Here is a 24,520-nt window from a genome sequence, read left to right as displayed (position 1 = left end):
TTTCCTGCAGCTTTTAAAAAGGGCAGGGTAATTGTTAGCTCAGAGGGCACATTAAGCGCGATGGACAACAATTTTAGGGCACTTACTTAACATAAACAGGCAATTTCTATAAAATGGATTCATTTAAAACATACTAGTTTAATACTATAAAAAGGACATATACATCTGTAATCAATCATTAAAACAAATTGTTAAACAAGAAAAAGTGTGTAAAACATATATATATGAAATATTTAAAACAATAAACACAATTAAAAACAAAATCAGTTCTTTAAAAACAAGAAAGCACTATGTCATATACATGTATATAAAAATATTGCTTTGGTCATATCAATTGTCATTGACAAATCCTCCTTTTTTTCCTTAAAAACAGGTTGACACATTCCCTGATATCCAGGGTCATTTTTAGTAACCAAAATTTATTAAATTACAAAAAAAAATAACTTTACAAATTAACCCCTTCCCCTCTACACCCTTTTCCAAATTAAATTAATATAGATACAACAAGTTTTACTACTTTCATGGCACTACCATATCAGCTGTTTATTTTAAATGTCTATAAATAGCCAGACATAGTTGTCTGTTACTTAGGTGTTTTCCCCAAGTATTTTTCCCGCCTAAAATGATCATGTGACATGTTTGTAAACAAAAGAAAACATTTGATCAAGGAATCCATTTATTTTCTGGATTATTCTGCTTTTAATAATTTAGTTTGGATTTTTATTCATTTCATTTAAGGTACAGTCAAGCATTTGTATTTAAAAAATAGTTTGCAAAGAATTTTTACTTTTCAATTTGACAAATGTCTCATGTCAGATCGCCGTTCATTGGCTTGTTCAACCATGCAAACAATGTAAATTATGTAAATTAGAAATCTATCAGCTGTAAAAAAAAATTATCTAAGCATCACATCGATGTTTTTTCATTAATCTTCTAGGCAAAACGATGTTTCTGGGACTTGGGGGATACAATCAGGACCCGTGATTAGTATCTGTATTCACTATTCAATCTATTGCAGTTTGCTAATCAGCTGATTACGAAATCGATTACAAAATGGCGACCTAGTGAACTTTTGTTTTGAAGGGAAATAACTCGAGCGGTATTCATAAAATATGTCTTTCAGTACCAGTTGTTAATTACGACGATAAAGGCATGGCGTCAGGAATTTCGACAAAATTAGGGCAGGGCGCAAATTTTTTTTCCCAAAAAGGGCAGGGCTTCGAGAAATCGCGGCAGGGCGCCATTACACGCCAAAACCACCTGTAGGAAACACTAACTAATTATTTGTTTGTTTTACAATTTATAAATTCTTGTCTGAATTCTATAAGGCATTCAAAACTTTATGATTGAAAGCTAATTTCCCTAATCACGATAGAATAAACAGTGATATAAGTATAAGGTGTGAAAATAAATGTTCCTGTCATAAACAATATTACCTACGGGCAATATCCCCGTACTTAATCCTATTGATTTTAATCACTGGTAAACCAAACTATGACACGGTAATTAACAACTTGCAGTTATTTTCCATGAACAGTTTTAATCAATTTTAAAAGTAAATTATCACTGATATTCGATGTATTTATTATAGATTTATTCAAAATACTTGTATCTTCTTTCAGTAAAAATCACGTGTTATGTTACAGTGTTTATCACTAGTCAACACTATACTAAAACTGCATAACATAACCGGAAATAAACATCCAACTCCATACACAGTTCTCGGGATTATTAAGTCTTTCCACTTTTCTGTGGAAAGACTTATTGTTTTTGTTCTGATTATTATTATTTTTTTTATTTTTTTCTTCCGCCAAATTTTGTTCTTGCGCAAAATGTTTGTTTCGCAATATGTCGCTTAGATATTTCTCATATAGTATCGTATAGTAAATGCGCTTTTAAATTTCACACTGCTGAGCGGAACCATTATCTATGTAAGAGTTATCTCCCTTTTTCACTGTTTACCCTCTGTGTGCATCTCCTTCGTAACAAAACAAGATAGCGACAAAATTCTTTTTACAAATTGTTCGTTTCATCCTCAGTAATTTTTGGCGTATTTGGATCGAAGCGATTCGATGAAATTTTATAGGAGTTATCTACCTTTACAAAATAAATTTGTCGGTATGTTTGTTTAACTCATAAACAGTTAACCGTATAACCCTGGAATGTTTTTATTTGAGTCCTCTAGGTCCCAACTTAGAAAATGAGGTCAAGGTCAAAGGTCAAGGTCAAGTTCTGAATTGTGATTTTTGCTTGTTTTTGCATTTTCTCCGACATTTTGAGAGGTACAGAGAAAAAACAAGTGGAAAATGTCAGTTTTTTTGTAATGAAGATATGCTACATTTAGTCTTATACAATTAAATGGCATCTTATAGGAGTTATTGCCCCTGAAATGTCTTGATATAAAGTTATTTGATTACAACTTCAATTAAGTTCATTATAAAGACATTTGACCTTATACAAAAGGTTAAGTGACAAATGACCTTGAAAAATGGCTACCGGAAGTGACCTTTAGAAAATCGGAAGTAGCTTTTTTTGCAATTTTTTTCACATAAAAGTACTCAAAATCCATATAATTTGTCATATAGATACATAAACAGATTACTAAAGACTAAAAATGACTTCCAACAAACCGGAAGTGGCCAATTATCTCCCATTCTACATACAAAAGTATATAGAAACTATATATTTTTAGAATCAGTGTGAAAGAAGCTATCATATGAGACCGAAAGTGACATTCATTTCACCGGAAGTAGCATATTATCTCCCTTATATCACTCAAAAAGATAATTAAACCATCATTTATCGCATCAGTATAAACAAATTACCTTCTTATCCAAATTTCTCTGGTGTGGAAAGACTTTCAATTGTTCTCTGAACAATTGGTTTTTAATTCTTCGTTGAATTCTTTAATTCGTGGTTCGCTGTGACCCACGAAACCCACGAAAATTGGTATACCACGAATAAAAATGAATCCACAGTACCAAGACCTAATTCTGATTTTTTGAAAAGAACATTTAAATATTCTGGTCTTATTACCTGGAATAATTTACCAAATAATATTAAAGAAATAGATAATTTAGATACATTTATGACCAACTGTTCAAACTATTTTCTAACTGAACAGAATAAAGATGCATGAAACTAATGTATTTCTTTTTCTTCTTCTACTGAATGCATATGTGCTTATTTAACTGTATTATGTATTTTATATTGTATGTATTTTTGTACGTTTTTTATTTGTATTGATAGTTTTTGAAGATTAACATGTAATTGTTAAATGTGTTACCTTCGTTAAATAAAGAATTTTATTATTATTATGTAAACAATCGCCATATTGCTTTGTGACGTATTGGAATTTCCACAACAATATATATATTTTCAAATAACAGCCACTTTAACTCGCTTTGTAACTACGATGTACACCTTATCTACTAATATATATAAATAACGTCACATAATCTGTATATCTGTGTGGACCTAATCTACCATGTACCTATCTGATCACGTGACATGAATATTAATACACAAATTCTTGTTCAAATGTATAATTCCATAATATTTAAATAAACACAATTGCTTTTATGGTTGTGAAAATATTGAAGTTTCAAATATTAAACTCATGCAACACACATTATTTACATTTACCACAATTGATATTCTTTACAAAACAAAATCGAATAATACTGCATTCTTTTATACTAAATAAAATATCTGATATATAGATTCACTTACGTTTGCATGCAGTTTATTCACATTCGAGAGATATTTTCCTTTTCGTGTTTCAACACATCATCTCATTGTCAACTCATTGTCAACATTGATGTAAACAATCGCCATATTGCTTTGTGACGTATTGGAATTTCCACAATAATATATATATATATTTCGATTCACAGCCACTTTAACTCGCTTTGTAACTACGATGTACACCTTATCTGCCAATATATTTAAATGACGTCACATAATCTGTATATCTGTGTGCACCTTATCTACTATCGTGCCTATCTTATCACGTGACATGAATATTAATACACAAATTCTTGTTCAGATGTTAGATTCCATAATATTTAAATAAACACAATTTCTTTTATGGTTGTGAAAATATTGAAATTTCAAATATTAAATTCATGCAACACACATTATTTATATTTACCACAATTGATATTCTTATCTACCAATATATTTAAATGACGTCACGTAATCTGTATATCTGTGTGCATCTTATCTACTATATGTATGATAACTTTTTAATTTACAGTAATTTTTGGGCCGAATAAGGGCCTTATTGCTCCTACTCCTTTGATTGGTTAAGTTCCAGTGATGGTTATTTTCTTGTATGCAATCAAATGTTATGTTAAATTTTTTCTATAGTACTGGACAGGATAAAACTTTACTCATGCCAAGTATATCTTTATTTGTAACAAAGATAAATTCTGCACATTTTTTCTAAAAGTGCAAATTTAACAAAGACTATGGTCGAGTTGTTGTCGCTTTGACACATTCCCCATTTCCTTTTTCAATTTTAATAGGGAAAAATCAATGGTGGTATTACACCTAGAGCAAATCTGACATGTGTGGGTAATCTTCTTTCTATGAAACTACTGAGACACATTTAACCATACTTGACCATAATAATTAATATGTTTTTTCTTTAAAAAATGTATCAGATGACCCCACCTTCCAACCCTCATGGCCCACATGAATAAAAATGGAACATAGGGGTAAAATGCAGATTTTTGTATATATCTCTGAAACTAAACCATTTGGAGCAAATCAGACAGGGGGCAGTTGATGGTTTTCTCAGAGCATGGGTCCTGTGTAATTTCGAGGAGAAGATTTTTTAAAAGTTAACGGACATTTAATATGGACGACAGACAACAAGTGCTGCCCATTGGACCAAGATCGTTTTTAACCCTTAAAGTACACCACTTACCATTTTGTGTACAACATCCCAGGAAATTAATAATATTTTCATGGCATCCTATTAATTTCATCACTTCCATTTCTTGCATTAAATCTGTCAATTCTCTATCGGTTGCATCCTCTAAAATATTTAAATAATATTGACAATTATTAATGGATAAAACCATTGGTCACATTCAAAGAATACTGTGGATTCATTCATTTTCATGGATTGCTTAAAACTTGCATAATCGTGGATATTTGATTTTGTAATTTTTCCAATCTCTGTATTCAAAGCCTATTCAAAATATGTTATTCAATGAACATTTGAATTCAATGTTCACCTGTACCCACGAAAATTGGTATCAAACTAATGTTAATGAATCAAAAGTAATTTGTCCCAACCCAGGACTATATGTCCCCATTCAAAAACATTGATCAGGAACCCTCCCCTTGCAGTGGCATAGCTTGCATGTATGCTCAGATGCTCAAGCATCCACATCATTTTGACAAAACAAAAATAAAAAAAACAGCAGTTTAACTCGGAAGTATCAAAATGTAACAAGGCTGAGGATATGAGGATAACATCCAGTCATTTTCGAAGCAGTATGCCTGGTCTTTCATTTAGGATAATTTAGTTTGATACATGAATCGCAGAATAGTGTTTCAAGTTAACTTTTCTTCGTATAAATAGTCTATGTCATCAGCTAAGGCAAGTGGAGAGGACTGATACGCAGACCCGTGGATATGTTTCATCTGAAATTGAACCTAGTGGAGGGATGGCTTCTCATTTGACTATAGTAACTAACAACTAAAACACCATATCCTGATATCGTTTCTTGCGACATTGTAAACGACGTGATAAAACAAATCAATTTGTAATAGATCGTGATAAGTCCTAGGCTTATGAATTCCCGTTTCTATTTAGGTTCAAATACTAATTTTATTTTTATTCAGTAAAGAACAAAGATCCAATATTCCCCGCCATGCACATTACATGTCATATTTTATCTATCAAAGGCCAAGGAACAAGGGAATAACTAAAAAAAACTTTTATTTCTTTTTCTTTTTTATTTTTAATATCTAAAAAGAAATAAAAGCTTCACAGCAAATGAAATGGGATTTCCATTACAATTTATATTTCAAAGGGACATTACTAGTTAAAAATATTTGATTACGAATTATTTTCAAAATTGTCAAAGACATTGCTTATGATATGAGTTTCACTTAATCTGACATGAATTGTACACATGAGAGTGCTAAAAATACCGGACGATCGGACGCCCGGTATTTTTATGTCTCCTGCATGCGTTTAGCTCAGTAATAAAAAATCCAAGGTTGTAGACTCAAATTCCTGGAAAGAGAAGTCACTTCAGTTCCTATACTCAGAAGTTCCTAAATTATACAGAAGTGCTGCTGTAATGGAGTCCGTTTAAACGGTTTTTGATATGTCAAATAGAAGATTGGGGGGGAAACTTTACATCAAATATTTATGAATTGAATGATGGTAGTTTCAAGAAAACAATAAAATTTGGTTAAAAATATAAATATATGAATTGGTGGGTATTTTGAATTTAAACAAAAATCTAACTAGTGTCGGATTCTGGGGGAGTACATGTGCTTAAATAAAAAATATTTTCTGCACAAAAAGGTCCAAAACATTTTTCGGCTCGCTCGACTCGGCAAAACATCCACATCATTTCAACCCTGGCTACGCCACTGCCTTGGATCCCCAATAGAACAAGCAGAGCTTGCATTGCTCACAAGTTTGTTTTTTTGCTTAAATCTTTCATCAATGACTGTTTTTGCTTTTCAATTTATATTTAATAATAAGAGGCTTACAAATGCCAATACAATGTTCATTGTATCTGTCATATTTTCATTAAAAGCAAATAAATGCATTTTACCCATTTGTTCCATTTTAACCATAGTGTCTTTGTTTCTTGAAGTACAAGGAAATAAAATACAAATTTATACTAAATTCATTTGCGAAGATTTATAAAGTTAAAAAAAAAATAAAACAACTTGTGTAATTTTCCTTAAAGGTCAATAACTCCGTAACGGGTCAATTGACAATTTTTGTGATAAAAAACATTTTTGAAGATGTTACTTTGCTGAACATTTTTTGCTGTTTACAGTTTATCTTTATCTTTAATTAATTTCATACAAAAACTAAAAAAAATCCTTAAAATAACCAATTTAGTGGCAGGAACCCAACAATGGCAGCCATGTTTGTCGATGGATCAAAACTTCGGATACAATTTATAAGCAAGATACCAGATAATTAAGGAAATTTTTTTTTGTTAAAGTTTGAAATCTTTGGCCCAGTAGTTTCAGAGAAGGTTTTTTGAAATAGTTAACAACAGATGATGATGGACGCCAAGTCATTAGTGATAACATAAGCTCAAATGGTTATAGCTAACAAGAATGTGTCCCCAGTACATGAATAGCCCATCCACACTATCATTTTCTATGTTCAGTGGACCTTGAAAATGGGGGAAAATTTCTAGTTTGGCATAAAAATTACAAAGATTATAAAATAGAAAACATCAGCCCTAAGTTTCAAGTTGATTGGACTTCAACTTCATCAAAGACAAACGGACAGAAGAACGAACCAATGGATGGACAGATGAACAAATGGACAGACAAAAGAACGAATGAATGGACGCACAGAACAGAAAACATAATGCACCAAAATGGGGCATAATAAATGGGACATTAAAATGGGCTTTAATCGATCCTACAAACTATCCATGTTTATGTACTGTCTTTTGGTATGTATAACGAACACATTTACATTTATACCCTCATTACCCTGTGTGTTATACATGACTACAAATATTTTCTTAGTTTTTTTTCAGGTCCAAAATTGGACCAAGAAATTTCCAATTGAAGTGAAAAGTAAGGATTTTTTTTGCTCAAACCTTGATTGTTTTTTATGTGTTATAATATTAATATTCTTGATTTGTCATGTTTTATTCAAATAAAATACATTTTATATCTTTGTTGTTACGTTTTTCGTGTAAATTTGTCAATATGTTTTGCAATCCGGAAATTTGCCAATTGTCTTAATATTGAAGACACAATAAAGCTTTTGTTATTGGTTAAATCAGCCTAGAGTTGTGTTCCTTGTTGTCATACCTTATTGTTTTGTATGTGTTCATCATAAAGAGTTGAAGAAAAGTGTATGAAAATTGAATAAACAACACTCATTTTGAAAAGATAAACCATATAATATATCAGGTGATCACAAGTCATGTTGGTCAGTCATGTGACATAATATTGTAAAGTGATGATTTATTCTATGAGAAGTTTATTTTTATAAATACGTTTTTACTTTGTAACTTTTCAACTTTTAAACAACTGTTTAAAACCTTTCAAGAAATTATGATTGAAAACATGATTATCACATAATTGTAACCTGAACAAATTTAATTAGGAACAAGGTCAACCTGTCACTGATTTGTTTTGACATTCATTAGACCTGGGGTTGAAGTCATAAAACTTTGCTCAGTGCTCGGAGCACAAAAATCTTGCTCAAAACATAAAATCCAGCATTTTGATTGGTTTTTATTTGTTTAAGTACAAAAAACTGACTCAAATATTTATTACTTCAAGGCCTGTTGATTGAGGTGGGATAATCCAGATTAACAGCTAGAATCATCAAACAAAAAATAAAAGTATTGAGATTTTAACAATTCATTACAGCACTAATGACATTAATTGATTTGTAATTATTTTATTGTTTGAATCAGAACATTAATTGGATATTTATAATCTTGTCCTTTATACTCAAACAATTCATCCTTTTAACTGTGATTTTCAAAAAATTATCAAAGTTCAAAGCCCATAATTATAGCAAAAATGAGCCAAGCAGAACAAAACTGAAACTTAACAATTCCTAGTTGTGGAATTAGGGAATGACAGAATGATGGAATGACGGAATGACAGAATTACGGAATGACAGAATTACGGACATGGGTAAAACTATATGGCACCGACATCTTTGTTGCGGGCCATATTCGTTGCAGGGCCATAACAATGCAAATTTTTCAATAAAGATAAAAAAGATGGAAAAAATTCAATTCTTATTTCCCAAAATTTTATGCTTGTCTAATAAAAAAAGAAAACCTTAGCATAAATCCAGTTTTCATTAATACTATTTGATTTTTGATCTAAAATATATAAGTAAATTTTACCCTTCAACATCTTGACTGCTATGGCAGTTGTTGGAGCTTTATTTAAACCAACAGTTTCTGCTTTAAAAACTTTACCAAATGCTCCTTCCCCAAGAGGTTCACCAAGTGATAACCTATAACAATAAATAAATTATTTCATCTCATATTCATTTAGATATTGAGATACTGATTGATGTAACCATATATATATAACTAAATAAAATTCTAATAGTTGTACACATTTTCTTAGATATAAGAAGATATGGTATGAGTGCCAATGAGACAACTCTTCATCCAAATGACAATTTATAAAAGTAAACCATTATATGTCAATGTACGGCCTTAACACAGAGCCTTGGCTCACACTGAACAACAAGCTATAAAGGGCCCCAAAATTACTAGTCAGAGTAAAACCATTCAAACGGGAAAACCAACGTTCTAATCTATATAAAACCAGAGGCTCTAAAGAGCCTGTGTCGCTCACTTTTGTCTATGTGAATATTCAAGGACATGACAAAATTGTGTTTTGGTGATAACTAAGATTTATGAAAAATGGTTAAATATTGACTATAAAGGGCAATAACTCCTAAAGGGGTCAACTGACCATTTCGGTTATGTTGACTTATTTGTAAAACTTACTTTGCTGAACATTATTGCTGTTTAGTTTATCTCTATCTATTATAATCATGATAATATTCAAGATAATAACCAAAAACAGCAAAATTCAGGGGTAGCAACCCAACAAAAGGTTGTCCGATTCATCTAAAATTTTTAGGGCAGATAGATCTTGACCTGATAAACAATTTCACTTTATGTCAGATTTGTTCTAAATGCTTTGGTTTTTGAGTTATAAGCCAAAAGCTGCATTTTACCCCTATGTTCTATATTTAGCCCTGGCGGCCATCTTGGTTGTTTGGCCGGGTCACTGGACACAATTTTTAAACTAGATACCCTAATAATGTTTTGGCCATGTTTGGTTAAATTTGGCCCAGTAGTTTCAGAGGAGAAGATTTTTATAAAAGTTAACGACGATGGATGACGGACGCCAAGTGATGAGAAAAGCTCACTTGGACCTTCGGGCCAGGTGAGCTAAAAACAAGAAACGAGAAACACATGTAAATTATATAAACAAACTACAACTACTGTACATCAGATTCCTGACTTAGGACAGGTGCAAACATTTGCAGTGATGGATTAAATGTTTTAATGGGTTAAACCATTTATTACTAATGATTTACAATTTTCAGTGTTTTTGAACAATTTTGTACGAGACACATGTTTTTTTTTATCTAGGTAATGTGAGAATGTTATATTTGCTCTTTTAAAAAATTACCAGAAAATCAAGTTTCTCACATTGTATTGCATGATCAGACCTCTACAATAATATTTTTTTCAACTTGTCCAGGAAGACTTTGCATTATAAGTTGATTCAAGGAACAAAAGAAATTTAAAACAATAGAACAGAAGTTGGTTTTATATCTTTTGAAATATTTTTCAAAAATTATGAGTCAAGAAAAACTGAAACTAGTCATGTCACAGAACTTAGGATCTACTTTTTAACAATGTTAAGTCAAATCAGACTTGCATATGAGGCACCGTCTGATAGGCATGTCAATGTAAATTCATTGGATTTGTATCTTGTTTTTATTTTAAAGTCGAATTTTTTGTCAGCTTTTTCCAGTTTTATCCATTTCATACAGTAAGTAGAGTGAGTCATGGATGATATTACGACACTCATTCCAATTTATAATTGACTGGGGAAGATAATTAGGTCCTTTACTGAGGAATGAATTTAACTCTCCGTCTTGAAATATGTTAAGATCTCCTGTTATAACATGGAAAATTGGTCCATAAATGTATTTGGAATTACTGCAATTACATGAAGTAGGTGTATTTTCACTGATATTAAAATCTTTACACAATTGGCTATAATTTAACACAAATTTCCAGGTAGATTTCTTGTAAATATAACAAATAAGAGGGAGCTCAGTATTATCAAAATATCAAGGAATTTGTTCTTTAACAGAATGGTTGTTAAAAATACCAGCAATATTTATAAAATCAAAGCCTTTATTGACATACTTTATTTTAATAAAAATGTTTTTTATGATCTTCAGGACGATCAATTTTAGGAAACAGTTTAGAATAACAATATGCCATTATAATTTGAACAATTTCGTACTTAGGACTGCTATATGAAATTGTGTTGCAATCCTCTAAAATTTTATTTAACTTATTAATCGGTAATGAACAGAGCTTTGTTAACAGATAATGTCTTCCGTTGTTTTTTGAAATAGAAATTAGGTCCGAAATATTGGTGTGATTGGTCCGAAATTTTCTTTGATTGTGATTTTTTCTACGACCATGAGAATGTTTTTTTTCGAACAGTTTTAGAAACAATATCCAAAATGTTAACAGTATCGGTTCTTGATATTTTTTAATCTAATTTAATTCAATTATTTTCCGTGATTGTACAAACTTTGAATGAGATTCACCAGGCTGCTTATTTACTTCTTCCAAAGGTTGAACTGCTAAATATTTGATAGGATGACTGTGCTTCTTAAGGTGTTGATAAATGATACTTTTGAATTTATTGGGTTATTTTCTTGAGTGCGTTTAGATAAATATCGACCAGTTTAACCTATGTACTGAATACCGCATCCTGGTTTGTTTCATGTGAGTAAATAAATAAGACTGTTTGTTTTTCAAGTTATATCAGTTTCAAATTTTAAAGAAAATGAGCGACCATTAAGTGTGGACCTTACCGTATTGTTGGTGGAAAGACAGGGACATGTTACTCATTTTTCGGCATGACACTTATCGATAGAAGGGTAACCACGATTTTTATTTTTAAAAATGTTAGCGATGGTAGTATTTTTAGATAGGCGATTTTGAAGATTGAGACGTGTAATTACCCTTTGAACGAGTTAAGTATTTAATATTTTTCCATTTCTAAGCTTCCTATTTGTTTTTTGTTTGTGAATTATATTAGAAAGGAGCAAAGACTGGTGTCCAGAATATGAACCAGCATACAATGAATTAAGTTATGAAAAAATGATAAATCTGTTCAGCTAAAGATGTCAAACGCTATCTGTATTAATTACCCAAAAAAGATAGGGTATATCAGGGTAGCGACTGACGTCTGACTAAATATTCTCGCTCGGACACACACTCCATAATCTAGTATATTATAAGAGCATATAAACCTGTTAAATTAAATTAATATTGATATAGCTTTTACTTGTCTGACCTTTTTATCCTCTAGTACAAGACAATCAGACAAGTGTTATTGTTGAGCCCTAATGATTCCAGTATATATATGAGAAAATGTTAAACCTTGGAAAAAAAGAGTTTTTGGAAAAACTTCTTGTTATATTTCATACTACAGTGGTTACAATATCTATTGAATTCATCTGAAAATTGATACAACCAATCAAATATCAGGTCATTATACAGCTTTTAACCAAAGAAACAATCTGGATGTCAGAAACAGTGAGCAATGCTATTTGTGGGTCGACAGATATAAGTTAAAATGTTGTCATGAGTCAATATATATGTCTTTACAGTATGATAACTTTCATGGAATGGTCAATGTTATGCTTTAACTTACTGTTCCCGTCTAAATTCCCAGTGTTTGTCCAGAGGGAGATCATACTCTGACATCATGGTCAAATCAGATGACAAGCGTCTTCTTGGACCAGGTTCGATTCTGATTGTGGGTAAAACAAATGGTTGTGTACCATCATAAGATTTGTATGGATGGTAATTCTCATTCTGGAATTGATGCAAAACATTCTGATATGAAATTAAAATGTATACCTGTTTTAAATTTGTGTGCAGATCCATGTCATTTTTTTAATTATCATGATTTTGTAATAGAAATAAACATCATAAAAGTTTGAAGAGCACACAGACTATCGCTAATAATAAAGGAAGCAAGTCCAGATGCAAAGCTGTTATAAATATTCAAATCTAAAATTGACAAAAACTTCCTTAAAACTAAATTAGATTCTGTCTAGATTGAATATCTCTATTTTCATAATCTAAACATTACTGATGAACATTTAATGAATCTCAATAATCTTCCTTTCTTAAGACTTACTATGTAACTTTTACACCATATAAAGACAACTTCCTCATAAAACTTCATTTCCTAATTATAACCGAATAAGTCAAACATATTCTTTTTTGTGCACTTGTATTTGAACTTATCAGTAATAAAATATGTTTGAATATTGAAACTAGCCTGTGTCATGACAATTACTCTCTTGACATTTCTATATTTGCTGGACTGAACCCTCTTGTAACGTCTATAACATATAAATATCAGGAGTAACAGGAAGAGAACAACTACTGATGCGACACCACAGATAATGTAGATTACTATTTGCTCTTTATCGTTTGTTCCTCCTGACCTAATGTCTACTGCTTCTGCTTGTTCATCTGCAATTAAAGTATTTGTAATTAAAAAGTTTTCAAAAGATGAAATAATATGTTTGAAAGGAAATGGTAAATATGTGTCAGCTCAATAGCTGGCTTATCTACAATATTTATAACCAATTCAATCCTTTTTTCCTCCTCATCAAACTTTTAATTGTTAAAAGTCTTTATTTTAGGAATGATTGTAATATTTTTTTCTGTCTATGAAGGAATAATATCATTAAAAAAAATGTGGTGCACACTGAATAACCCACTACATAAGTTACTCTAAAGTGTGTATCAAATTCAACATTTTTAACGATGGCCATGATTATTTTTGGTGTTAAAACTCCTTATTCTCCTTTTTTGTAAGTGTTCTATACTTTAAGCACCTGCATAGCCATTTTTACTTGATAGAAATATAAGATAAGGGGGTTTCAAATATTTATTCATTACATATATAAAGTTAAGATAAAGTGATCAGCCATCATATATAGTTGGTAAAAAGTATCTCTGCTTAAGCTACATAATGTCAACTTTGGTAACACTATTGAGCAGTGGCTTTCTGGTAGGTAGCTGTCTCAATATGTTTAATAAAGTCATTAGGGTCACCATAGTCAGCTTGGCAAGAAGTGTAGTAAGCATGATCTTGACCCAATGGCACTGGACTTGTACAATTTACAGATCTCCAGGCAGAGAAAATATGGCTAGATAATTGGTTGAATTTAATTTGCTGCTAGGGTATTTGGTAATAACAGAGACATACATGTATAATACATTATATGTCTATGGGATAACATAGTTTGCATTTCATCAAATTATAAAAATTTAGAATTTTCAAAGACAAACATACTTATACTTAGGTATTCCATTGGTTTAGATAGAAAACAAGCCATAAATATCGTATTTGATTTCATTAAGACATTTGTCTTTGAGGCTCAGTACTAATAACTGTTCAATGTTTTCAACAGCATCAAATTAAAGTCTTTTTTTTAACATCTTAATCCATTGTCAGTATTTCACTTTTAATCATCCAGACGTGTGTCTTAAACTAGCTAGTTGATGACCAGGTAATTGCCAATAATTTGTTATTGCTGTATATATAGTCTAATAATAAACACCTTCATTGATTACTCGAAGCTATTTACCTTACGACACAAAAACAAGAAAAAGAAATGGTGACCTTCTGTTTTTACAGACTTTTCCGATATCAATTTCGAGTTTCTCAAGAGTTTTACAGGGATCTCCATGGATGAAAATTGAACCATGGAGGAACTTTCACCATTACAAACCTTGTCTACGCTGTACAGTGTAGCGCGATCGGAAGTATTTTATCCCTCCATACAAGGAATGGTGAACATGCTAATTCATTGCTTATTTAAATTATATTTATTTGAATTTTCATTATAGAATTAGAAGTATCAATATTTTCATTTATTGCCGTTTTTAACCATTCAAATGCCAAGTCTTCATGGTCCCCCCTTAGTCGAAAATGACCAAAAGCTGTCATGAAGGTCCCCATGCAGATTTCTTTTATTTTTGGTAATTGTTATGGGGGTTAAAAATCATCTGATGTGGAGCTTATTTTTCGAGGACACTGTCAAATTCAGAGCCCATTACCGGTATGGCTGATTTGCAGCAACAACAAAACAATTCGTACGGGTTATGTAAAAGGTTAAAGAGATTTGTAAAGCAAACGTTGACAAATGAAAAGGTTTTTAATGACTTTATCTGGAAAAATTGATGCTGTGCAACATGCATCTTTCGAGTCTGAGAATAGAAACCGGAAACGCGGATGTATCAATTTGATTGTAATATACGAAATGAATTCGGAATTTAGATACGATATTTCTTTACAGGAAATATTTAAGTTTTTACTTTTAAACTTTTAAAGTAATTCTAAATTATCGTTACAGCAGTACTCGAGTTATTTGCGATGAAATAATATTTACTGTTTTGCGTCTTATTTTGTACTTCTTTAAAAAGGGGGATGCTGATTGCGTAAGTCAAAATAAAGCACGTGTTCGACTTGTTAAACTGTTTTCTTTGTAACTGGATTAATTTATTAATTTATTTATTTAATCTAAATGATCATAATCATTTGCTGAAACTTAGTTGATTACTTCGACAAATGGATCGTCTATCCTCAGATAGTATTCTCCTGTCTGGTTTGTTGATCTACCTGTACAAGCTCAGGTACAAGTAATTAGCGATCTTAATCCGGATATCCCTCAGGCGTTAGAACTGTATTGGATTATAACATAAAAAGCCTAAGGGTTATGCAATTACATACATTTGATTATAATTGATAAAAAAATGGCGTCGGGCTACAAAAAACGATGAAGTTTTGAACGATGGCGGAAGACAATTTAACGATGGCGCAAGACAATTTAACGATGGCGCGAGTCATTTGACGATGGCCCAAGACATTTGAACGATGGCGGGGCTCCATCGTTAAACAGGCCATGGAGATCCCTGGTTTTACCCTGTCAGTTTTAATTCTGTAAACAAAAATGTTTACTGAAACTTTTTCGATGTTGACATTTTCAAAAGTTGTAGATTTCAAATTTTAATGGGAGGGATGGAAGAGGGTCTGAAAAACAAGAGATTTCGACTCCCATCGGAAGAATCACATGTATGACATACAAAATTTAATTATTACACAATACAAACTAGACTAAGTGAAATCCCTGGCCACACTTCACTCTGAAACTGTTTTATAGCAAAGTCAATGTTGGATTTCTTTGACAGACACAAATGATGCCCCTGCAGATGCAAAGTCTTATTTAAAAATAACTGTCTAACACTTTACCTTAAATACGACAAAGGTAAATTATATTATCACCCAAAAGAGCAAATATAAATAAGAATCAAATTCTGACCCCATGCACAAAAAATGGAAAAAACCACCAACTAAGTGAACACTTCCTAACAGTTGTTATCCATTCTTTTGATGTGCTTGGACTTTTGATTTTGCCTTTTGATTTTTGATTTTCCTTTTTGAATTTTCCTCGGAGTTCAGTATTTTTGTGTTTTTACTTTTTCCTAGCATAAAACTGTAGGACAATTATCTGTATGCGAGCTCCCCTTATGCAAGTAACTACTACAAAAAATGATTAAGAGCAAATATTAAACAAAATCAAAACCCTGACCACATGCACACCTTCAATACATGTACAAAGACTACAAACAGACATCAGAGTGAAAACTTCCTAGAATTCAAACTGTAGGAGGAGTTAAGTGGAATAACTGTACACCCATAATGGGAAGGACATACAGAGAGACACTGACAGGGGTAAAATAATATGACGTTTCAGTTGTGGCGGCATTAAAAGAATTAATTTTTTTAGAAAAAACAGTACATTTCCAATTTTCATGATGCCAAACCTCCTATTTTTATGACAGTCTATAAAAAATTTATTGATAATGATGTAATCGAAAATTGATAATTAAATTCTCCAAGCGATTAAATCATTTTTATGTGAATATTTTGCTCTAAGACGTATTATTTCTTGGTGAAAAACAAACATTTCTCATTCTTATCTAAGCCTTTACCTAAAACTGTTAGCCAGGCAGTCTGGTAATATCTACCAAGTGGATTAGAAATCAAGCAACCATACCATCCAGCATTATCTTTTGCTACATTCTTTATTGTCAGTATTTCTGGGTGACTTAAATTCACCATGGATTGCTAAAATATCAAATAAAACAGCATTAGAGGATGAGTATATAAAACATTGAAAAGCAAAATTTTCAAAAAAGTGAACTAAGACAATAAATTATAAAAAAAGTGAAAAAAGAAGAAAATATTTCAATAAACTAGACAATTAGAATCACATTATTTTCTTAAGTCACTTGAGATTTGTCATGCAGTCAGTTTTTTAAATATACACATGTATATATACTATTGTATAACACTTTTTAACAGCAAGATAAACTTATCAACAGACAATAAGAAATTAAATTTAAAGAAACATTCACATCAAGATCATTCAGACACACCATATCTGTAAACATTTCATGACTCAGTGAGACATTTTTCAAGCGACATACATTTTGGTGTGAAAATCCCAATGCAACCTTCTACTTGAGGTATTAATAAGTTGAAGTTATGAAATAACTGTTTCACAAATGATATCGGATATGTTCCTTATGTTGTTACTACAATCCCCTTCCCTTTCATGAATGTGACCTACCAAATTAGACTATTTACCGGACTTGTTATTACATAAGCAACATGACGGGTGCCACATGTGGAGCAGAATCTGCTTACCATTCCGGAGCACCTGAGATGACCCCCAATTTTTGATGGGATTCGTGTTGCTTATTCTTTATTTTCCTATGTTGTGTCATGTGTTCTATTGTTTGTCTTTTTTATTTTTAGCCAGGTGCATGTTGTCAATTTATTTTAGTTGATTTATAAGTTTGACTGTTCCTCTGGTATCTTTCGTCACTCTTTTTTTGAAGTCTAGATTGACTATATAGATATAGATAGAAAAATACTGGTCTTGGCCCGTAATTCCTAAACAGTTTGGACCATCACCACCAAAAAAAAAATCTGAATCTTCCTTTTGTGGTTTTAATATAACTAAAAAGTGTGTGAAGATTTATGGAATAATCATAAATAGTTTCTGAGATACGGCACAACATGTATTTTTAATAAACATGATCACTCTAAAATAAGATAAAGAATCATCACAAAAAAGTAAACAGATCTTCAGATTAATATAACTTACCACTGAACCATGAAAATGAGGTCAAGTTCAGATGACACCTGCCAGTTGGACATGTACACCTTACAGTCCTTCCATACACCGAATATACTAGCCATATTGCTTGTAGTATCTGAGATATGGACTTGACCACCAAAACTTAACCTTGTTCACTGATCCATGAAATGAGGTCGAGGTCAAGTGAAAACTGTCTGACAGACATGAGGACCTTTCAAGGTACGCACATATCAAATATAGTTATCCTATTACTTATAATAAGAGAGAATTCAACATTACAAAAAATCTGAACTTTTTTTTCAAGTGGTCACTGAACCATGAAAATGAGGTCAAGGACATTGGACATGTGACTGACAGAAACTTCGTAACATGAGGCATCTATATACAAAGTATGAAGCATCCAGATCTTCCACCTTCTAAAATATAAAGCTTTTAAGAAGTTAGCTAACACCGCCGCCGCCGCCGGATCACTATCCCTATGTCGAGCTTTCTGCAACAAAAGTTGCAGGCTCGACAATTAGCATCCACAGATTTTATCAAAACATTATATGATTAGGCGTTGTTAATTAAAGTCTATTTTTGCTAATGAGAGTAATATTAACATGTCAGGATAAATTGAGTTATTTTGTGTTTTAGTATAAATATCGTTGCAAAATTTTGAAAGAGCAGTCACCCTTCGGAAACACAAACTTGCACTGCTAAAGTCTATTATACTGGACCTGTAGGACTGACGATCAGTCTTCCAGTTGACTTTGTAGTGTTTGGACAAAAATGTATTTTTTGACTCCCCTTTTATTTTTGAGAATATTTTAAGATAGCAGTCAGTGTTCTGGAAGCGTAACCTCACACTACTCGTCATGCTCATGTCATTATACTAGACCTAAAAGATTGTTTTACCAGTCTACTAGTTGACTGTGCAGTGTTGAGACAAAATTTATCTCTGAATCATAATTTAATTTTAGAAAATACTTTTAAGACTTTTATATTTTGATTTTGAGATTAAGTTCATTTTATGATTTAGTAAATTTGGCATTTATTTCATATTTTACATTGTAAGGAGAAAATAGTTTTACTTTGGATTTTTTATTTTGAATTGATACTATGTACTTTAATTGGATTATTATTATTATTTGGAATTGTTTAATAATTGATTTATTATCATCATATGTCTAAATTATTATAGTAATTAAAGTATGAAAACCTAGTGATTTTTAGCCTTATGTTACAGTTCTATGTAATATAGGCATTTTCTAGTAATATTACTGTTTTATGTAATATGGAGACTATATTACACATTTCAGTAATATAACAATATTACAGGTTTTAGTAATATAAGAATTATATTACTATTTTTTGTAATATTACTTTTACTTGTAATATTATATAAAAAAGTAATATTACAGTTTTCAGTAATTGCCTGGACTGTGATAACAGCAAAATAAAATTTCATGTAGACAAGAAAAGATACCAAAGAAGACATCATAAGTCTTAGCTTGTGTCTCATTCCCTTTGATGATTACAAATAAAATATGTTTATATTAAGGGGGCTCTCCAGTATAAATCTTTTTTTTCTTTCTAATATATGATTTCTTTATATTTTTCTATAAACATGATAAATGAACTTTATCATATACTTAATAGAACAAGAGGCTCTCAAGAGCCTGAATCGCTCACCTGGTAAACAATGCCTTATTGAACATATTGAACCATGCCAGGCAAACATGTACAGCTAACAATTCTTCAATATTAGAAATACAAGTTCTACCATGTTTACATGTTTCCTTCTAATATAATATGCATACAAGAAGAGCGGCAGGACGTTATTTTTATTACATTATAGTTACAATAAAAGAATTTTAACAATAAAATTGTTATTGTTACATTATTAAATTGTTATTCTTTCGAATTTCTTCATTCATGATTTGGATTTATTCCACTGCTGAGAAGGGGCAAGGGGCTCCAATAACAGCAAAACAGTTAAATGATTTCATTAATAACAGTTAGGCATGGACCATTTAACTTGTAGGGGGACATGGTTTTTTTTCTAGTCAGAATATTTTCTATTTTTTGGAAGTAGCACAAGAAATTATTTATTTTGCAAATTGCAAATTGAAAATTTCAGGACAGGTAGACCTTGACCTAATAAATATTTTAACTTCTAGTCTTATTTGCTCTAAATGCTGGAGTTTTTTAGATATAAGCCAAAAACTGCATTTTACCCTGTGTTCTATTTTTAGCCATGACGGCCATGTTTTTAGACAAAATAGAAAATAAAACACAAACTTTATTTTATACACCCTACTGATCATTCAGTTGAAGTTTGGTTGAATTTGGTTGAGTAGTTTTAGAGGAGAAGATTTTTTAAAGTTAGCAAATATGATGAACAAATTGTGAAAAAATTGTCATTAAAGGACAATAACCCCTTAAGGGGTCAATTGACAATTTTGGTCATTTTTAACTTATTTGTAGATCTTACTTTGCTGATCATTTTTGCTGTTTACAGTTTATCTTTATCTATAATGATATTCAAGATAATGACCAAAAACTGCAAAATTTCCTTAAAATTACCAATTAAGTGGCAGCAACCCAACAATGGTTTGTTTGATTGTTTGATTCGTCTGAAAATTTCAGGGCTGATAGATCTTGACCTAATGAACATTTTTACCCCCATGTCAGATTTGCTCTAAATGCTTTTGTTTTTGAGATATAAGCCAAAAACTGCATTTGACCCCTATGTTCTATTTAAAGTAAGGGCGGCCATGTTTTTTGACGGATCAAAAATCGAAGCACACACTTTGTGCAGGATAATCTAAGGAACTATCATGCTAAGTTTCATCCAAATCTATTCAGTAGTTTCAGAGGAGAAGATGTTTGAAAAATTGGTAACGACTAGAGACGACGACGATGGACGCCAAGTGATGAGAAAAGCTCACATGGCCTTTTAGGCCAGGTGAGCTAAAAATGAAATAAAAAAATTGGGTCACCGTTCATTTACGCTAACAATCTGCCTCTGAAAGAAGCATAATTTTTTGTTAATGTCCTTATTTACTGTTGAACTAATAGGAGAAAAAGAGGTAATATCGAAATAAAAAAAGAACTAAATTACAGAAATCGCTTAAATTTTACAAGTATTTAGTTTATGTACAGCTTTTTGAAAACAATAATAAAAAATATAGGTCATCGATGATTTAAAAAAGATATTTCAACTTTAATGCCAAAAAAATGTATTTTTGCATCAAAGGGAGATAATTTGGAGCTTTTTCAATGCTATAAACATATTAAAAGTCACCTGGGGGCAAACAAAATTGATTTTTTTAGTTGATTTTTGTACCATATCATAAAGCAATAACTAATAGTGTGATGAATAAAATTTGTAATGAAAAAATTCGTAAGGGTTCCGCGGAACCCAGTGTCTCACCTACTTTTGCTGTAAATCGCAGGCTGAACAAAAAAAGGAAAACAAGAGGCTGTCACAACGACAGCAAACCGGATTTATTAACATTTATTTGTGTCCTAGCAATATCACAAGAACCATTACTGATGAATGGTGAAAGGGAAAATCGTCAATATCAAATTTGACCTCCATTTTGTCATCAGTATCAACATATTAAAATTAGAAAAGCTTAGATTGAATGGTTCATGAGTAAATGCAATAAAGTGAATGGAAACGCCATTTTACGATCTTTCAAGAACCATAACTCCTGAACGGTAAAAGTCAAAATCGTCATTATTGAACATGTTGAATTTGACCTCTATTTTGTCATCAGTAACAACATATAAAAATTTCAAAAGCTTTGGTTGAATGGTTCATGAGAAAATGCACGGACATGACTGGAAACACCATTTTTCAATCTTTCAAGAACCATAACTCCTGAACGGTAAAAGTCAAAATCGTCATTTTGAACTTGACCTCCATTTTGTCATCAGTAACAACATATTAAAATTTGGGAAGCTTTGGTAGAACAGTTCATGTGTAAATACACGGACACGACTGGAAACTCCATTTTTTCAGTCTTTATAACTCCTGAACGGTAAAAGTCAAAATCGTCATTATTGAACTTGACCTCCATTTTGTCATCAGTAACAACATATTAAAATTTGGGAAGCTTTGGTAGAACAGTTCATGCGTAAATGCACGGACACGACTGGAAAAACCATTTTTCAATCTTTCAAGAACCATAACTCCTAAAAGTCAAAATCGCCATTATTGAACTTGACCTTCATTTAGTTGTCAGTAACAACATATTAAAATTTTAAAAGCTTTGGTTGAACGGTTCATGAGTTAATGCACGGACAACATTTGATTGACGCCCGAAAAATACCGAAAAAATGAATTTAATTTTTTACAAAATTAAGTTCTGGATACTATCTTATGATCATAAACAAGCTTCTGTCCAAGTTTGGTACAAACCCAGGATAGTTTAAGAAAGTTAAAGTTAAAAAACTACCTTGATCAAAAACTTTAACCTGAACTTTGCTCTATCATTTTCTATGTTCAGTGGACCATGAAACTTGGGTCAAAACTATAATTTGGCATTAAAATTAGAAAGATCATATCATGGGGAACATGTGTACTAAGCTGAATGGACTTCAAATTCTTCAAAAACTACCTTGACCAAAAACTTAAACCTGAAGCGAACGGACACACAGATGGACGAACTAACGAATGAACGAACGGAGGCACAGACCAGAAAACATAATGCCTCTCTACTATCGTAGGTGGGGCAATCGTAGGTGGGGCATAAAAATGAAATCACATTTAAACTTTTTTTTTACACCAGAAATCAGGGACGTTCTCTGAAAGCAGGAAATATATTTCCTGACTTGTGCTCAACCTGTTCAGACGTCTCAGACTATTTTTACTCAAAAGATTTTATCCTTTAAACAGGAACAGAGGTTAAAGACAAATCCAATCAAGGTGCACTCAGTGGGTTGAAAGATGCTTCAGATTTAAGATCACCCTTGCACACAACACAAATCATGTGGCAAGGCATTATGTTTGTTTTCCTTGATTCCAAATCATATAGAAGCTTCAAAGCAAAAAAGCTTTGATTTAAAACGTTTGATGACTGCAGCATCAGAAAGGTATAAAAAAAAACCAACATAGAAAAAAAAAATTTGGACAAGAATGGCCAATAAAAATTTTCGTGTTGCAGTGATTTTACAGGGTTAGTCGTGGAAAGGGAAACAAACAATAATTAATTTTTGGCCTACATAGCTAGTTGACACACAATGAATGTTGTGTTAGAACTTAAAAAAATTAAATTGGACATTTACCTGCTATGGTCCAATATACAAAATCTAAATACATGATTTGATTCAGCATATTTTAAAAAGAACCCCAACAATTCAATTTTTGATGAAATCAAAGAAAGTTCAATTTTGGAACCTCTAGAACTCAATGTGGACCAATTTGATAAAGGGGCCCAGACATCACAAATCTAAATAAACGATTAGAATCGGCATATCAAAGAACCCCAATAATTCAATTTTTGATGAAATCAAACAAAGTTTAATTTTGGACCCTTTTGGCCCCTCATTCCTAAACTGTTGGAACCAAAACTCTAAAAATCAATCCCAATCTTCCTTTTGTGGTCATAGATTTCTATTTACTTATAAATACTAAAGTTATTATCCCGAAATCATTGGTCTTGGATGACGCTCAACAAGGCAGATGACAACAACGTATAACAATATCAACTAAATTTTTTTTAATTATTTTTGCGGTTGTATCAAACGGACATATAAACCCATAACGTTAAAAGTGAATGTACCCAAATTCATGCTTCATTAAAAATTTGTGTGAATAAGCATTGTGTATACATTTTTTATATTATTTGGTTGATGCAAACTTCAGTTAGAGAATGGAAACAGAAAATTCAGCATTGTTTCCATAATTGTAAAGAAATATTTAACTTAAATGGAAATTAAGACCTCATTTAACACAAAATTAAAAATAAAAGGTTGAAAAATAAAAGGCAAAGCTACAATATTTACAAACCTTTCGGCTCACTAATGCCATGAATTGATAGTCATACCACAGTGGTAACATCCTGTGTTATCTGATCTAGAAAAGAAAAAAAATACAAAAATAAATATGTAGTAAATATATATACTGTCTTAAGTGTTGAGGTACAATATCCAATAAAGAAAAATAAATCTAACATTAAGACAACGTTGCAAGTGTTGAATTAATATTTCTGAATGCAGTTGTTTGCCAGCCCAGAATTGCATCAATTGAGGGCAGTATGTTTATTATACTAAGTGCTTGCAGAAATTAATCCTAACTAC

The 24,520-nt window shown here is 31.5% G+C and overlaps 1 protein-coding gene across 1 annotated transcript; it reads right to left on the bottom strand.

Annotated features, from left to right (window-relative positions):
• On the bottom strand, positions 1 to 24,296 carry LOC139486320 (fibroblast growth factor receptor 2-like). The gene is made up of 6 exons (XM_071271184.1): positions 24,231 to 24,296; positions 17,055 to 17,190; positions 13,327 to 13,523; positions 12,691 to 12,854; positions 9,102 to 9,214; positions 1 to 5,044 (listed from the first exon to the last, which is right to left on the bottom strand). The coding sequence occupies exons 1-6, from the start codon at positions 24,279 to 24,281 to the stop codon at positions 4,848 to 4,850; spliced, it is 858 nt and encodes a 285-aa protein (XP_071127285.1). The 5' UTR covers positions 24,282 to 24,296; the 3' UTR covers positions 1 to 4,847.
• Positions 24,297 to 24,520: the final 224 nt, after the last annotated feature.

Source organism: Mytilus edulis, chromosome 8 (genome assembly GCF_963676685.1).
Source record: "Mytilus edulis chromosome 8, xbMytEdul2.2, whole genome shotgun sequence".
In the NCBI taxonomy this organism is placed as follows: domain Eukaryota; kingdom Metazoa; phylum Mollusca; class Bivalvia; order Mytilida; family Mytilidae; genus Mytilus; species Mytilus edulis.
Note: the sequence above shows the minus strand (reverse complement) of the source record. Positions and strands in the feature narration are given on the sequence as shown.

Coding starts and splice junctions, on each gene's coding strand:
- LOC139486320 (XM_071271184.1), bottom strand. CDS start 24,281: ATGTTACCACTGTGGTATGACTATCAATTCATGGCATTAGTGAGCCGA. Junction 12,855..13,326: donor GAGTAATTGTCATGACACAG/GCTAGTTTCAAT, acceptor CATCAATTCCAG/AATGAGAATTACCATCCATA. Junction 9,215..12,690: donor TGGGAATTTAGACGGGAACA/GTAAGTTAAAGC, acceptor TTATTGTTATAG/GTTATCACTTGGTGAACCTC.